At 37.4% G+C, this 17,410-nt stretch overlaps 1 protein-coding gene across 4 annotated transcripts in view; it reads left to right on the top strand.

Annotated features, from left to right (window-relative positions):
• Nucleotides 1-8,460, top strand: part of LOC121870412 (endophilin-B1-like) — a gene marked incomplete at its 5' end in the record, with an annotated part of 148,037 nt that extends 139,577 nt beyond the window's left edge. For all 4 annotated transcript variants that reach the window (XM_042372253.1, XM_042372252.1, XM_042372251.1 and 1 more), the window contains 1 exon segment: nucleotides 47-8,460. In XM_042372253.1, coding sequence (XP_042228187.1) covers nucleotides 47-157 — 111 coding nt within the window.
• Between the last annotated feature and the right edge of the window lie 8,950 nt (nucleotides 8,461-17,410).

Below are 17,410 nucleotides of genomic sequence, written 5' to 3'. Positions count from 1 at the left end.
GAGAAGGACTGTACTGCCTGACTAATTTTTATTTTTTACTTGACAGGTTGTATTGTATTGTGAAAAAACTGGGCAGGCGTCTGACTTTGTTATTGCTAAGCGTGGTAACCAGAAAGGCCGTGTTCCTAGTGCATATCTTGAGTCCATGGATGACTGAGGTCTGACCACAGTCGAATTTTGTTAATTACCTTAATGATGCATTCATTCATATTCATGTGTGTGTGTGTGTATATGTATACTGTATACCTTTTCATCTTGCCCATCTTATTTCCTGCCTGTTGGGTCATTTAAAAAATGTCATAATTATACTACATGCAATATACAGTATATTATAGTAGAATACATATACTGTACATACATATGTTTATATACCCTAAAGTATGCATTTAAGGATATTAATAAATTTCGATTAAGTGGAAGTAAATGAAACATCTCAGATGTATGAGTTTGGATTACAGAATTAATTACTACAAGTTCCTGGCATCCATATGTTCTTTTATATAAATCTGTTAACCCCTTGAATGCTTTATAATATACAGTGTCCACACAATATGATTGAATTATGTATAATGTTCAGATGGCTAGTTAGCCAGTTGGTGCTTTCAACTCCATAAAACAATGTGACAAATGTGATACACTTAATGTGTCTGTCAGTTATGTTATGTTATGTTATGTTAAGTTCTGTATAGTCAGTGGTTACAATTAATAGACGAGAGAATGTAGAGAGAGGCAATTTGATTTTGTCCATTTTTTCATTATTATATATTGTTTTGTTACTCTTCAATAAGTTATGTGTAGAGCCTTTAGGATTTTATATAACCACTGAGATGGATGTAGAAGTAGGTTGTTCAGTAGTCAGTACTAACAATAGATATACACATATCCCTTAAACAATGCAGGGATTAGGTTAATGAAAACACCCCGTGAAGACCCAAAACTGCGATGTTCACTTACGGGAAGCCATAATTGCCCCCCCCCCCCCAAAAAAAAGCACTCCATAATACATTTACTTCCCATATTTCTATTTATTTTTCTTATTTTATAGTTTTATATTATATTTTTCATATTTCTAAGCCACATTAGAGTACTGTAATGATTTTTTCACAACTTTTATACTTTTATTACAAGTACAGGTAACAATAAACGAGGCTGCTGAGTTGGCCACGTAGTTTATAGCCAAGACCTTGGCTAGAACTGCCTCCATACACATTCACTTCTCACACATACACACCTCACACATACACACCCCACACATACACACCCCACACATACACACCCCACACATACACACCCCACACATACACACCCTTGCTCTTCTTTTTCTTGTTATATATTATATTTTCTCTATTTCTAAACCATATTAGAGTATTGTAATGGTTTTTTTGACAACTTTTACATTTCATTAAAACCAACAATAAACGTGATGGCTAGGCTGGTGAATCAGAAACATACGGTAGTTATAGCCCACCACCTACACACCTGGGGTTCCTGGGGATCCGGACCTCCCCTTTCCATCAGAAAATTTCAATACTTTTTCTTTAATTCAGTATTGTACTCAGGCATTTTGGTATAATAAAAAATAATTACTATTGACCTCAGAATATCTAATAATATCTGGTGTTCATGGCTTCAAAATGCCCATGATATTGGTCAGATTTAAAAAAATAATTCTGAGGGCAACTTACAGCACCCCCCCAGCCCCCTAGCTGAGTGGGCTCACTGTGCTCTCCTTGTTCCCTCACCCACAACTTCTTGGACCCCCCTTTTGATATTCTTGGCTTCACTCCTAACACACGTTCACTTCTCACACACACACAAACATGCTCTTCATTTTTCTTATTTTATAGTTATTTATTATATTTTCTTTATTTTTAAACCACATTGTTTTTATAGAGTCGAATAATTGTTGAAGACGCCCATTTTTCTGAGAAGTGTGTCCGGAGGCAGCTGGCTGACATGTCAGTCAGCTGTGACCTGCGAGAGATGGTAATGCATGTTGCCATTGTTATATATAATGAAACTGTAAAAGTTGTGTAAAAGTTATTTCAATACTCTAATGTGACTTAGATATAAACAAAATATAATATAAAATTATAAAATAAGAAATATGAAAACCATGGGTGCATATTCTGAGTCTCTGGGATGGAGTGTCTTGCTGCCAACACTCCGTAGCACTCAGGGCAACACACTCGCAGCCAGTAGTGGATATGTCAGACGTGCATACACAACCTCTTTTGCCCCCATGCAACCTGTAGTGCAGTCCGCGGAGGGGCGCAGGTCGTGATGCTTAAATCCGCGTAGTTTAAAGGATATTTGTACTATTATTGTAGATCTTGAGCTTCAGTTTATATCATGTGATAATGAAGGAAGAGTATATTGACTGTCCAGGTGTTTATCATTATTGTACAGCCTCAGATGCTCACTTTCTTATCATGAGGTATTGGGAATAAATTTCTCAGGATCATTGATGTAGAAGTGTGAAATATATTTTAGTTACTATGTACATTTAGTACATCATGTATTACCATACTGTATGGTAATCGTTGTATTGTTTTCTATTAAAGAGTATTATTTTCTTCTCTTTCTCTAATGGCTGGCTTTCTTGTCTCTGTAGAGCTAGCCATTTGGGCCTGAGTTTCCATAATACAGTATACAGTACTGCTCTTCTTAGTTCAAACATGTGTACAGTATACCTTATTGATGCCTTTTTTTCCAAGTCTTTTATTTATTGCATTTATTCATATCTTCTTTGGGGGGGAGGGGGAGGTGTTCTTATTGTATTAGCTGGCCACTTCTTCCATAGTGTTCATACTTTCCTTCTACTAATACTGTTTTAGGCTTGAGAGTACTGTATTGTATTTAGTATTTAAAAACAAATTTGTTTTGGACGTGAATTTGATATATTTGTTATATCTTTCAGTGATCAGTGTTCTTATAAAGTTATTAAGAGTTTATTTATACACATGTATTGTGTTGTTCCAGTAGCTGAGAGTTCATAGATAAAGGTTTTGAAAAGGAAGGTGTGAGCGTGCCATCGGGAACAGTTTTTCTTTGCTGTGTTTTGAGTGAATGTGTCATGTGTCTCAGCTCATTCTGCTAAGAGAAAATCTGTACAGACTGTGGTACTGTTTAAGATTAATTTCAGTTTATTTATTTTTTCTACTTGCTGTCACGGCTAATGTTTGTTATTGGTGATTAGTAATGGGAATATGGAACTTACTATCACTGTCATGAACTATAGTTTAATAATTTCCTTGATGTAGAAAGTGTAAAATATTAGTTACAACAACAAAAAGGAAAATCACGTTATTAATCCATGTTCTAATGTTTTTTCTGTATTGTAAAACTATGTTCTCTTTATTTCAGTCATAAAAATTAGATGTTATGTTGATAAATGACATTGTTGTGAGAGTTGCAGCGTGTGGCCATCACCTCTTTCGCTCTATATCACATCTTTTCATATCAGTCCATGGAGGCATTATTTCTTTACACTATCTAAGCTTGTCCATCTGTATCAAGTCATGGAAGTATATTTTGTTTGCCACAAATAAGTGCAGTGATCCCTCAAGTCCTAAAATGTTGTCCATAACTCAAAACCTATTAACTGAAGAGTTTTCAAGTACAGTATACAGTACATTTAATTAAAAAAAAAATAATATATTGTTTATAAACTGTGTACTATTAACATATTACAGTACAGGTACAGTACTTCTCTTTTTTTATGGAGGTATTGAAGAGAAATAAGAGGCCAATTCAGTAGGTTACATTTGGGAGGTTAGTTTTAAATAAAATGACATCCCTAAACTTCAAATTAATCGATCACCTCATCCATTAGCTTTGGTAAGAAATCATAAGCTAATTTTTTGCTTTTCTTAAAATAAAAGTTAACCACCAATTAACATAGTTACAAGTAATACAGTACATGTAATATACAGTCAGCAAAGGCCAAATAGGACAACAGCAACTTCTCAGTCATAAAACATCACAACTCAAAAAAAAAAAAAAAATGCTACTGTGAGTAAGTGGCACAGTGCTGCCACCCACCCAGTTCTGTGTCAGCCTCCCTGTGCTATTCCTGTCAGCCAAGATGGCTATAATACTTTTACCTGTACAGTCCAGTAATATTCAGTACCAGTATGTCATTTTAGTTTACAGTTAGACTAAATGTCTTTATACAGTATGTAGTTCTGTATATTTTAATTTATTTTTTGTTTATTGAAATTATGTAATTTAACAAGATTTAAAAACAAAATCCTCATATTTTTTAACTCTAGAAACTTCGAGGATATTCCATTAATGCAAATTTTTCTTCCATATCTCTAAACTCATTCTGTACCTTTCAGATTGCATTACTGTACTGTAATGTAAATTTCTGAAACTCAGGGATACCTGGACTGTATATAGGTAGACCTCAGTATTCATGGAATTCACATCTGCAATTTTAACTAGAATTCAATGTGAATTAAAATGTACCATTTTAACAACCTTGGTAGGGGTTTTGATGATTGACAGTCTGGAGCTCAAGCATGTGAAGTACAGTAATTCCTTTGCTGATCTATAATAAAGTACAGTACTATGTATAAAGACACTTGGCCGAAGAATTGAAATACTATAGAGTTTTCATCACTGCCAGTCCTTCATATTTAAACACTAATTATCTTGTGGATGTGACTAACTCATAACCCACTAGGTTGATCGATAAACTTTCTTTCATACAGTATTTCCAAAGAATAAAGGTACAGTATAGTGATACTACACTACAAGAGAGAGAGAGGGGAGGGGGTTGCCAGTTGTTAAGTTATTATTATCTAGTCATGTGTGTAGTGGGTTATGTCTATACTGGCCAGCACCTTTCCTCTAGGCAATTTGTGAATTTTGGGAGGTTAGGTGAGATAGCTTACCTTGTTTGATTAGGTTAGGTTAAAGCTTACTAGGTTAATTTAGGTTAAGATAGCTTAGGTTAGGTTTGTTTTAGGTTGGGCATTTTGTGGAATATGTTCATGCATACTGTATTTGGAAAAATTTTAAAGTGTTATGTGAAAAATAATCAACCAAATTTGTAAAAAAACAAAACAGAATTTTTGTCTGATTTTTAATGCAATTTGTCTATTTTTTTCGGGGATTTTTTTTTATAAATTATGGGACAATTTGTAAAAATTTAATCACAAATTACCTAATATAAAATCAACTTAATGTAACTAACTTAACCTAAGAAGCCTAACCAAATCTGAGAAGCTTAACCTTACCTAACCAAATCTATATCTTACCAAACCTAAGATGCCTAACCTATCCAAACATAACCTAAAACCAACGTAACCTCACCTAATGTAACCAAACCTAGTCCAACTTAACCTAACCTAATGAGCTATGTACTATCTTCAAGATGCAGTACACGAAAGCAGGGTTATTCAATTCCTATTAGTGAATGTCCAGTAACAATTTTCCAAGTTGACAAAAGTCCAGATGAAATGCTACGTTTAAAAGGACGTACAGTAATAACAAATAATTGAGAATATGCAGTACAATTTATTTCCAGCTATATGCGTATATTATCTTATATCAAATGATTGAAAACAAGAGAGAATTTAAAAATACTACTAATTACAGATGCACTTTAAAAGAAAACCCTGCTATACAGTATTGCTTCACTGTTTCAGTTTATTTTTCATTAATGTTTCTTATTTTTCTTTTCTACACCATTAGTTTGGTCCATGGGCACCATTTTTCCATACATTTTAAGTACTGTATCAAGTCAGGGAAGCATGATTGCTTCTTTTCATTGAAGAATATCATGTGTCTGTCAGAGATTATTATCAAAGGATAGTTTTTGTAATATAGTTTGGTAAATACAGTATGTCTACTTTTATCCCTGTGTGTGTCATTTCAACATTTATTTCATTTTATGGCTTTTATTTATCATGTTTGCTATTTCGTACTTTTCTGAAGAAAGCCACTGGTAGCAGCATCCCCACATTTATATAGTTTTGTTACAGGGGATCAACAGAAGTACAGGCAACCCCCGAGATATGATGGGGTTACGTTCTTGAAAACCCATCGCTAGGTGAAATATCGTAATTATGGTCATCATCACAAGTCCCCTTCGAGGCTAAGGGGACTCTTGTTGGTAGAGTGGAGACGTCACTCTGACTCTTACACAGCCTCTGGGGAGTCTTATGCTGCTTAACAATGTCAAGCTTCATCTCAGAGACACGGTTGTCTTGGATGCCTTGGATTTCCCAGACTTTTCCAAAGTTACACTGCTCACTTCACAAAAACAGAACAAAAGCACTTGTCAAATAAACTGAGCGAACAATTTTACCAAAAACAACGATAGTGGCCGACACTGCTAACATTTTCAAAACAACAGAGTCGGCGCACCTTACAGTCACAGAAAATATCACTTCACAGTCACTATAAGACAGTTCAATCTAAATGTTAGTGCTGTTCTCTTGCTGTATAAGTAAAAACAAAAACAAAAAAATCACCGATGATAAGTACAATGTACGATGCTGGCCAATAATCGTGGAATCATGAGATAGTGGGTTTTACACTCGACAAAGAACCAGACACAGGGCTGTAGTGTGTGGGTTGGCCTTGTGGCAGCGTGTGGGTAGGCTGACAAGTGAAGGTAGAGATGTATGGTGCATAGGGTTAAATATCATTTTCTTATAAAATGGTACTGACTTGATGTAGAAAAATGTAATTTGCATTGCTGGAATTCTTGTAAGACGGCTATTAATTTCAGTATAAACAACCCATAGTTTGCACGAGAGAAAAAATTCTGACCAATGACTATCATTAAAGCGAGTTGTTTTGATCATATATTGGGAGATGGTGTTAATTTATAACCATCGTTCAAGTGAAATTTTGCATCTCGGGGTTTACCTGTACATACAGTAGATATTTGTTGAAACCTAGCACATTAGCTTAGGACCATATAAATGAAACTAGGTCACTTATTGGGATTCAGCTGTTAGATTGTGGGATGAAAGGTATAAAAGTTGAGGAATTAAGTTTATAAAAGGGGAAAGCATGTAGGAATAAGAGTAGAAGTTAGGAAAACCAAATACTGTACTGTACTCTAACTCTTGACATTTTACTGCTGTACTTTCATGAGTAACCAAAGCCAACGACTCAGTTGTCTTATACTTTAGTTCATACTTAGGAAACTGTGCTGTGTGTCTTATTATTGTTTGTGTTTTTCTCTTTTCTGTAGAATAGACTTTATGTGTGTGAGTGCATACATGCATAACTACACGTGAGTTGCACTCTCTTACAAACGTAGAGCATATTATAATGTTGGACTAAATACTACAGCTGTACATATTATTTTAGGATTCTAGATTTGAGTATGTACTTATGCATGAGAAGTTGTTATGCACATATAAGTATTGTATGTAAAGGAGTGATGCTGACATGATCGTTATAATCAAAGTTTGGTAAGTAGATTCTGTCTTAGCTACTCTGTCCTGCGTGGCAGTGAGAAGTGATACCACCCTCAGTGTCAAAACGTGACTGAATTACTCAGAATAGGCAAACTGTACTCCAAGCTTTGTCAATAAATTTGTTAAACTAAAACTAAAATTAGCTATTGAAGTCTGTAAGGAGAGGGAATTAATAAAATATTTTGTGCTACCTATGAATATGTGTTAAAAAGGGCTGTGATTGAAATGCTTTTTTTGATGTTTCTTTAACTATCTGACTTAAACCTAGATGTAGCTCTCATGAGGTAGTTATGAGGATAGCAGCCTATTCATTATTTTGTCTCAGTGATAGTTTAGTAATTGCAATTAACTGAGATTATTGTAAGTTGTATACACTATAGAGTACTGTATTTTTATGACTGGTTGTCTCTGTTATGGTGGTTTTGGTGGATTTTTGCAAAGGGTCACTGGTAGCACAAATTCAGACTTTCTTAGTCTTCATTTTAAATCCGGGTTAATTTTTTTTTAAGTACACTAATATTGCTATAAATACCAAAGGCATATCACCATTACATGACACAGATGATGAGTTCTTATGCTCACTCTATGAGACATTTTGCCCATTGATTAGATTAGTACTGTAATTAATCAACCAGTGCCAGTGCATATATCCTACCCATAGTTCTTTTGGTATTGTGAGTCAGGCCATGTTAATGACTCAATTCCACTTGACAAATAATCTATGACTTAAATCAAAGACACTTACTGTATAGTGTCATGTAAGACGTATCGTGTATTTATCTCTTTGATCACTTATTCTGCTTATACTTCAGTGTAATAATGCATTGAGTAAAACTTGTACTCTGACATTTTTCTTATATATATATATATATATGTATGCTGTTGAAATTTTTAAGAAATAATCTCCATTTTCATTTTATAACTACAGTAAGTAAATTCTGTTTAAAGCCTAAAGTTTGCAATTTACATATTTGCATTGAAAGAATAAAACTAAAATAAATATTAATCAATGATATATCTTTGTACATTGTTTTATTGAACAAATTGAACTTAGAATGATTTAAATATATAAACTGGGGAGTCCACCTGACTGCTGTGAACATTTGCATGATTTGGAATGTAAAGTTTTGCTAATGCTGTATTGTAACATAACTTTTATTTTCTATTCTCTAGATGTGCATTTTTCTTGTCTTCCTCATTGTTCAAGGCTTTGCTCTCAAGGTTTTCATGTACTATAGTCGTTAATAGTGGAGTAATCTACAGTGATTTTGTATATTTACTGATACTGTGTCTTTGTTATCTTCACTTTGTTTTTCTGGTGTTACTATAGTATGTAGTCAACCAAGCTGGAGTTGGTCTACTGGATTATTTACACTGTAGTGTCCATTAACCTAACTAACCTCACTGATGCTAACTTAATCCTAACTTACCCTACCCTAGCTAACCTAACCTAACAACGGAACCTAACTGAACAACCTAACAAATTTGGATCCCGGCTAAAATTTAAATCACATGCCCCTGGGAGTCATCTGGGGCAGCCATTTTGGAGATGTGCAGAGACCTACTGTATTCTCATTCACTGATCGTAACAAACCTCCCTCCTCCTGCATCTCCAACAAGCCTGCATCTTTCCTTCCACTATTTCTTCATCCATGTGTATTTGTGCCATTCTTTCGTTATTCTTTTCATCTTGGCATCAATGCGTTCTGTTGATTCTTCAGCTTCCTATGCTACACCGAAGAAGATACTAAAGGCTGCGACTCTTCAGACCAAGCTGGAAGTAATAAGTCATGAATGTAGCAAGGGACTTACAATGATAGGAAAACATCTAAGTTTGTTGACAGCAGTGATGTGATGCGGTTCGACTAATTACCCAAATGTACCCAAATGTAGCCGCAATTAAGTCAAATAATGGTCCTACATGAATAAATCGGACTGCCAATCACTTCTCGACTAGTATTTGGTGTTACAAAGTAAAAAAAAATTGGAAAACTTACTTTGATCTGAGTTAATAGATTGCGTGCATGTACCGAGGGAGCGAGTAATTACCCAAATGTAGTCGCAATGAAGTCAAACGATGGTCCTACAAGCGTAAATCGGGCCGTGAATCACTTCTCGATTATTATTTGGTGTCATAAAGTCACAAAAAAATTGGTAAACTTAATTTAATCTGAGTTGTGTTAGGTTAGGTTAGGTACATGCACTCGATCTATTAACTCAGATTAAATTAAGTTTACCCATTTTTTGTGACTTCGTGCCACCAAATACTAGTCGAGGTTAGGTTAGGTTAGGTACATACACTCGATCTATTAACTCAGATTAAATTACGTTTTCCAATTTTTTTTTACTTTGTGACACCAAATACTAGTCAAGAAGTGATTGGCAGTCCGATTTATTCATGTAGGACCATTATTTGACTTAATTGCGGCCACATTTGGGTAATTAGTCGGACCCCAGTGATGAGGTGGACAGCCATCCTCATCTCACTTCTCAGCCCATTCCTCCTCACCAATGTTTACTGTATTTTTGTAATGTTTTTAATGTATTAGGTAGTAAATTACAGTAGTTGGGTACTATTTTTGTTTGTGAATCAATTTCATGGTTTTGGGTCAAGATAATGGGGTTTTCTTGGCATTGGGGAACCGAACCCTATTTTCCCATATGTTCTGTTGTTCAAGATCCGAAAATTCAAATAACAAATAGTTTTTCGGGAACCTAGCCCATTTGTTAGGTAAAAGATACCTGTATCTGTAACATAAGTGCATGTGTATTTTTATACATACTGTATATAGGTTTGTGCAAATGGATGTGTGCTCATGCACATAAATACATACAATACAGTGAGGTCTCATTGTGGAAATTAGTGAATATAACTTGTTGACTGAGAGAGGCATTTACTGTTATTTTGATTGTGACAGAGGTTGCTAGCCTGTAATTGGTTTCAGCTGTAGCAACATGCAACAGATTTCCATTACTGTCCTGGCACTGATAAGACCTTGAAGCGAATCTGACCCATGTGGCCCGGGGCTATGACCAGCTCTGGCCAGGCGAGATGGCCAGCCAAGCTGCTGGTGACTGTTAGTACAAAGTCACCAATACTTCCAGGGAGGAGCAGTGCCTCAGATATGTAACCATATGTTTAACAGACGTTTGTGAGACGCCTTCATAGAGAGAGGTCGTGCCACACAACCCTGAGCTCTCCAACATTAGTTGCGAGACGTTTGGACCTTAGCGAAATAACCCTTAGAAGTTTTTAAGTGAATTGACCAAGGAGGTAAGGTTAAGTGCATCTAATAGTGAAACTTTCCACAATAACTAGCCGTCTCCTTTGGTATAAATGTTAGTTTATTTTGTTAATAAATGAAAATAGTGTAATTTTATATTTGCATAATCCCATAATATGTTTTGAATTACATCACTTATGAGATAGAATATCAAGTGACTTATAGCACAATTTAAATATTTCCCCATACTCCACCATCTCCACTGAATAGTGGAATTGTGGGAAGCTCTGGTAAACGATGGGGGTGCTTGCAGGGTTTGAGACTTAGTTAGATTCAAAGTCTTCAAAATCAACTGCAGACACTTGTAAAGCGACTTCAGTTTTCATTACCAATCTCCAGAGTGGCAGGGTCACTGGATTCTCCTTAAATTGTTGAGGCGTAAAATAGGCTTTGTGAGAGCTTGGCGGTGGCGTTTACACTCCTGATAATGTTTGCTCTCATACCATCACTCCACCAACACTGATTAAGCTTGTTGTTTTAGTCTGAAGTCATTACAAATTACAGTATATCGTTTATATTTTTTATTATTTAATATATTCTTTATTTATGAAGAAATATAAACCATGGAGGGAGGGGGTGAGTGGTCAGGGAAGAGGTTTCCTTGTTGTTTGGCTTGTCTTTTATTTTGAAGTCAAATTATATACTGTACTGTACTTTACTACAGGTACCATATTTTGTTCTATTATTTAATACTGTATGTTATATATAATTTATGGTGAAACATACGCCATAATAGGCTGATCATATGAGAATATAATAATGAATAAATAAAAACACTGGTGAATGCAGCAACAGCCAGGCGCATACACTAAGTTACAATGGGGTAAAGACAAGCATCCCTTGTGCTCCCCTATAACCCCCTTATGAGGGAGCACAAGGGGGGAAGTTGTGGTGTATTGGATGTTTGGGTTCACACTCAGGATGGTTGGAGAAAGGAAACTCACAATGTGCTCTCTGTATACATGTTGTATTGGATGTACAATGCAGCTTGGTGCTGGAAAGGCAGCATGGTTACAAGCGTGATGTAGAGAGAGCTGGTTGGTGAGGGTGCTCAGAGGAGGACAGCTTGTGGGTCGCCATGCTCGCCGGCGGGAGCGAGGACCGCCAGGCAGGAGGAGGAGGTGTTGCTGGCTGGTTGGTGTAGGTAGAAAGAGGCAGGTCACCACGAGGTCAGGTCTTAAATAGCGGGGGTTGGCGTGGCTTAGTAGTTGACCTCCGTCATGTAAGGCGGCGCTGGTTGACCCAGACCACGAGGCATACACTGGGGAATTCACGGGGTCGGCTACTCGGTGACAAAAGCGTTTGTAGGGGAGAAATCCACTACAAAGTGACCATATCAACCCTCACTTCCCCACCACACCCTGCCTCTACCACTCTCTACTCCTCCACCTATCTATACCCTCTGTGACTGTATGAATAAATAGAACAAGAATAAGAGATAGGTATGAACTTTTGAGGTATCATATAAAGAAATAAAAGAATAAGTAGAAAACATAAAAAACATTGTCTAACCTCAGCTAACCTGATGCAATATCAGGTCATCCACTGTATATAAACTTTTCTCCTCTGGGGTGAGGAATTAGTGGTCTTGTGGGGTATGGGTCGCCATGCTCGCCGGCGGGAGCGAGGACCGCCAGGCAGGCGGAGGAGGAGGTGTTGCTGGCTGGTTGGTTGGTGTAGGTAGAAAGAGAGAGAGATCTTGTATTTGTATTGGGGATTGCTGGCCACTTCGCCTTTGGGCTATTTCGGCCGGAGCTGATTTCTTCTTCTAGTCTTGGTCTTCTTTCTTGCTACAACTAATCTGATGTTCTTGTTTCTTCTTTTCTTGTTATTCTTGTGTTCTTCTGTTCTTGGTATTTTGGTTTCTTCTTTCATGTTGTTTTATTTGGGATGAATTATGGTATGAGTGAGTGATATGATAGTGAGTTACTGACAGTCAGATGAAATAACCGGTCAGGTGACTAGTTTCTCTGTGATTGTTTTTTTTTTTTTTTATTGTCTTTTGTAGCCCGTGTCTTTTTGTTTGAATATGTGTTGGTAGGTGTCAGTTTTACTTGGTATATGTGCGTGTTGTATGTAATGGAACGGTTTGTGGTATGTCTCTGATGTTGTATGTTTTAATTTTTGTTTTATTCATTTTTATTTTCTTTGGGGCATGGTTACATACATATTATAAAAAGAGTTCATCTCCGCCAGGGGTTGTGGAGGGTGGTCCAGCAGGCGCCACTTTTGGGAGGCCACGACGATATGCGACGACGTTAACCGGCAATGACTGTATTAATGATGGGGACTCCATTCTTTTTATGAAAAATTTAAGAAATGTTGCAATGAAGGTGTGGTAGGATTAGTGGGTCTCATGTTACTTGCCTGACCTGATCAGATGTGTGCTGCTCTCACTTGTTGTGCTGACCTCGCTAGAGAATGGTCATGGCACATTAGCTCCGGGATTAATTGACAGTGCAACCATAGCGCTAGGCTGTAAACAGCTCTCTGCCACTTGAAGGCTCAGCTTGAGAAGGAAAAAGGCCAAAAACTTGTGGTTGAAGGAAGTGATTGTGAGGATGGAAGAGAAAGATGTGAGACGGAGAGAGTTTGTGAATGACTAAAACACAGACCATTGGAAAATAGTAAGGAGAGGAACGACAAGGCTGGTTATGTATAAGGCCAAAAGCAACAGCCAAGTGTAATAACTTTTTTAGCCCATTAGTGGACAAAATGGGCAGTAAGACAGTTAAAGATGTGGATGACTAGGAAGATAAAAAACCTTAATTGCTGGTGATTCTCAAAGTATGTTAACTAGATCAAGCATTCTGTAATAAAGACAAATAGAGGATGCGAAAGGTGTTTGCCAGGAGCTGAGGTGGGTGATATAGTTGACAGCATGGATAATATCATGCCTGGTAATGGGAACAAACCCATTATCTGCCTCAGTGCAGGAGGCAATAATATATATTGGCCGGTGTAGGAGTGTGAGCTCCTCGATAAGTTCAAGGCAGCTATTGACTGATTAGGATGAAGGGAGATCCCATCATATGTGGTGTACTGCCTAGAAGGAGAGTTGGCAATAAATGATTGTAAAGGGCAGTTGGTGTCACGGCCATCTTGACAGATACTGCAAGTCAATATCAGTCCCATTCATTGACAACTGGGATACTAGGGAGTGGGCATATTTATCTAGGGAGGAACCCGACTAGTTTTGAGAGGGCAGTTCAAAATATGTCAATGTCTTTAAACTGTTAGGGGAACATATGAGCATGGGGTTCAGGAGACTGAACAGGTAAACAAAGCAAAGGGTTACAGAGAAATAGTGCTAAGAATGATAATAAAGTTAAATTAAACAGGAATTAGAACCTAAACACAACAGGGAGAGGACTCAGATCAAACGACTACCTAACTTAAATGTCTACACACGAACAGTAGAAGTATGGGAAATAAAACCGATGATATCAGGATTGGTATGTACAAGAAATAAAAAGCATTTCAACAAAACATGGATAAACTTAAGATTCACGTGAGTTACCTGTTGCATGCCAAATTAAAAGTTACAAATTATTCTATACCGATAGGCAGATTAGGAAAGGAAGCAGGGTAGCAATTATGTCAGGATAATTTGAAGTGTGAAATCAGAAATTAAATAAAACCTGAACTGAATTCAGAGACAATTTGGATGGAATTAAACCAATGTTAGGGAAAATTAATCATGGGAGTAATAATGTATAAACCTCCTAATCTCGATAGGTTATTGAACAACTTATTTGGAATGAAACATGCAGCGATCCAGACATAGCAAAGTCTGTATAGTAGGCTTACTTTAACTACAGTCAAAAAGACTGATCAATCTACAGGAAGCTCAGAATCAGATGATTTTCTTGAACAGTTTCAGACCGTTTCCAAGTCAACATATAGATAAACCGACCTGGATAATATACTAGATTTAGCTCTGTCAAACAGAGAAAACTTCATTAGTAATGCCTAGGTAGGGAATGAGCTAGTTCACAGCAACCAAAGTAGAAGTTCATGTCAGTCACAACAAAATTCCTTTAAAGTCCCCAGAAGGACAAACCTTGATAGGTTAAAAAGGGCAGCTGAGAGGAGGTGATATCCTCAAGAAGCCGAACAATTGGCAGAACACTTCCGGGATGAGAGAGATTTGGCTAACCAACTTTCTCAAACTCGAAAAATCCCCCATACCCAGAAATATTTCCAGTGTCTAAACTATGCATCTTGCACAGAAAACACCAGCCCACATCCTCAAAAAGCTTCTGTGTGCTGGGAAGTTTTCCAAGAGTCTAGACTAAAATCTACATGATATGGTTGTGGAATGAAGCTGTGTGTTACAGCAAGGACTGGTATTTTCCACTTCCTTGGAGCTGTGGGGCTTTGTGGGTCTTGTGTAATTGACCTGACCTGACACAATGTCAGGTGGAGGTAGGGTGGGGTATTAGTGGTCTCATATTGCTGACCTTGATAAAATGTCTGGTTACCCATTGTCAGGGTATTAGTGAGTCTGAGGACCTGGAGATGTCTTGAATAAACATGAAAGCTAAAATACAGTATTTTTATATTACCTTCTCGATTATATCCTTCAACATTACGTTATAAGAGATTTTAAAATGTAGAGTGAAAAGCAGATAGGTGTGGGTGATTAGAGAGATAGAGTGGCAACATGCACCAGTGTTGCTGCCGCTAAGCTCCTCAACAGCTGATTTTTAATTCACCACCACATACGGTAGTTAACCCTACATAAATTTATGTCATACAATATAGTATGAGGGTGGTGTTCGGGTGTGTGGGTGGTGTTAGTGTTCGTGATGTTGTGGTATTAATTAATAATGAGTAATATTGTATTAATGACAGTCGTTGATGAATACAGTAGTAGCGCATTACAATTATCACTACTATTCATCAAACTACTGTATTGTCATTAACAACACAATAATAGTGTTTATTGATTATTCATTAATTAATACCCTAACACCACATTATACACACACACACACAACATCTAGTTTACAGTCTTTGTGTGAGACACTGAGTTGGAGGAGGCAAGGTGGAGGTAGGAGACTTACTCTCCCTTTTCACCAGTGATCAGCCTTTATGGTGGTTTTATCATGGTTAATATAAAATATTACACATTAAGCACAAATTATTACAGTAAACATATCTATTAATTAATAAAAATAAAAACATTTTACAATAGGAATGACAGACATGGGGAGGAGAGGGGAGAGGCAGGAACCTTTTGGTGGCCGTCTCCTCCCTTCCCAAACTCCAACACGAGGACCCAGGAGCATGACGCAAATTTCATCATTTTTCTATCCATTCCTATTAATAAATCTCAAGGAAATACTAGATCATCAACAACTAAACATGCATGTCTAACCAAAGACTTCTCTCACGTTACATCATGGGCATTGCCCGTGGATCGACAAAGTTTCACCGCTAATCTATGGATATCTACTTATTAGACCAGATATGCTGACTGGTGGGACTAAGTTTTATGTAGGCGTTTTTCTTAATAATCATGGCCTGGCTACCGTGTCAATGAATGCAGTTACAGACTCCACATACAGTTATATCAATCAATGGCCTGTCGGGGAAAGCTGTGGGGTTTTTTATTCTGAGCGCTAGTAGAGCTGTCTAGCTCGAAATTTTGGGCAATGCATTTGCCGATGACCTCACTGATTGCAATTCCAGCACACTAGCGTGGTGGGCCTGTCGAGTATGTGTGCATAGGCAGGGCTGGGAGAGCCAACTGGTTATGATGATGTTGCTCGCACCAGTTACATAGGGTCGTGATTGTGCTATATCTGTCACAGGTACTGGGAGTGAAGGGGTAGCCTTACGGAAGCGCATCAGTTTGTTCCAACCCCAGATAATTTGAGCTTTTGCAGTTCATGTTCTCATCATGCCTGACGGTTCCACACGCTAGTGCTAACCAGGATGGCAACCCTGAAATATACAACGGTACAACTAACGCCGCCATAGGCTTCTGAAAGTTCGAGTAACGCTGGCATTATTTAATACTGAAAGGAGATGTGTGACTAGCACATCAGGAGTCTCGTTGTTCAACAACTTGATGTCCCAGCAGTGACGCAAGCATCAGTGACATATTTTAGTCATGATTTTTTTTCGAAAGCGGTCTTGAATTTGTCATAATCACAGATCCTCCAGAAGGGCTCCTCTGTTCGGAGACTACTAGCAGCCCCACGACATAATGAGAGAGCGGCGTGTCACATCCACCCTTTTATGAAGCCCGGTAGTTTTGCACTGGTGTCTAACCATCTCAATATCTTGGTTCGTCTCTAGAATACTAAGTGTCTTACGTGTCTGATTCAAATACTGGTACGGTTTTCCTAATTGGCAGAGGACAAGTGGGCACCTGATAGAGCATCTGTCAAGCTAAGTTCAGGAGATACAGGGGAACATTGATAGCAAGAAAATCATCACAGGTCCCAGGTAATACACCTTCACCATCATGGTGTACACTATCTGTCCTGAACTATCTGCTATTGACAGTCCTGGTCACAGGGTGTGGAAGACATAATGAACCAATACTCCAATGATCTATCAACGCCACAATTTGCTAAACTATTAATCAGTTGCTTCTACATCACAAAACTGAAAATGACACTAACTTAAATCAATATTATATCTGAACTTATAAAATAATTATATGCA

This window comes from Homarus americanus, unplaced genomic scaffold (genome assembly GCF_018991925.1).
Source record: "Homarus americanus isolate GMGI-L3 unplaced genomic scaffold, GMGI_Hamer_2.0 scaffold40856, whole genome shotgun sequence".
In the NCBI taxonomy this organism is placed as follows: Eukaryota; Metazoa; Arthropoda; class Malacostraca; order Decapoda; family Nephropidae; genus Homarus; species Homarus americanus.
The sequence above is the reverse complement of the archived record's forward strand: the minus strand, read 5'-3'. Positions and strand labels throughout refer to the sequence as shown.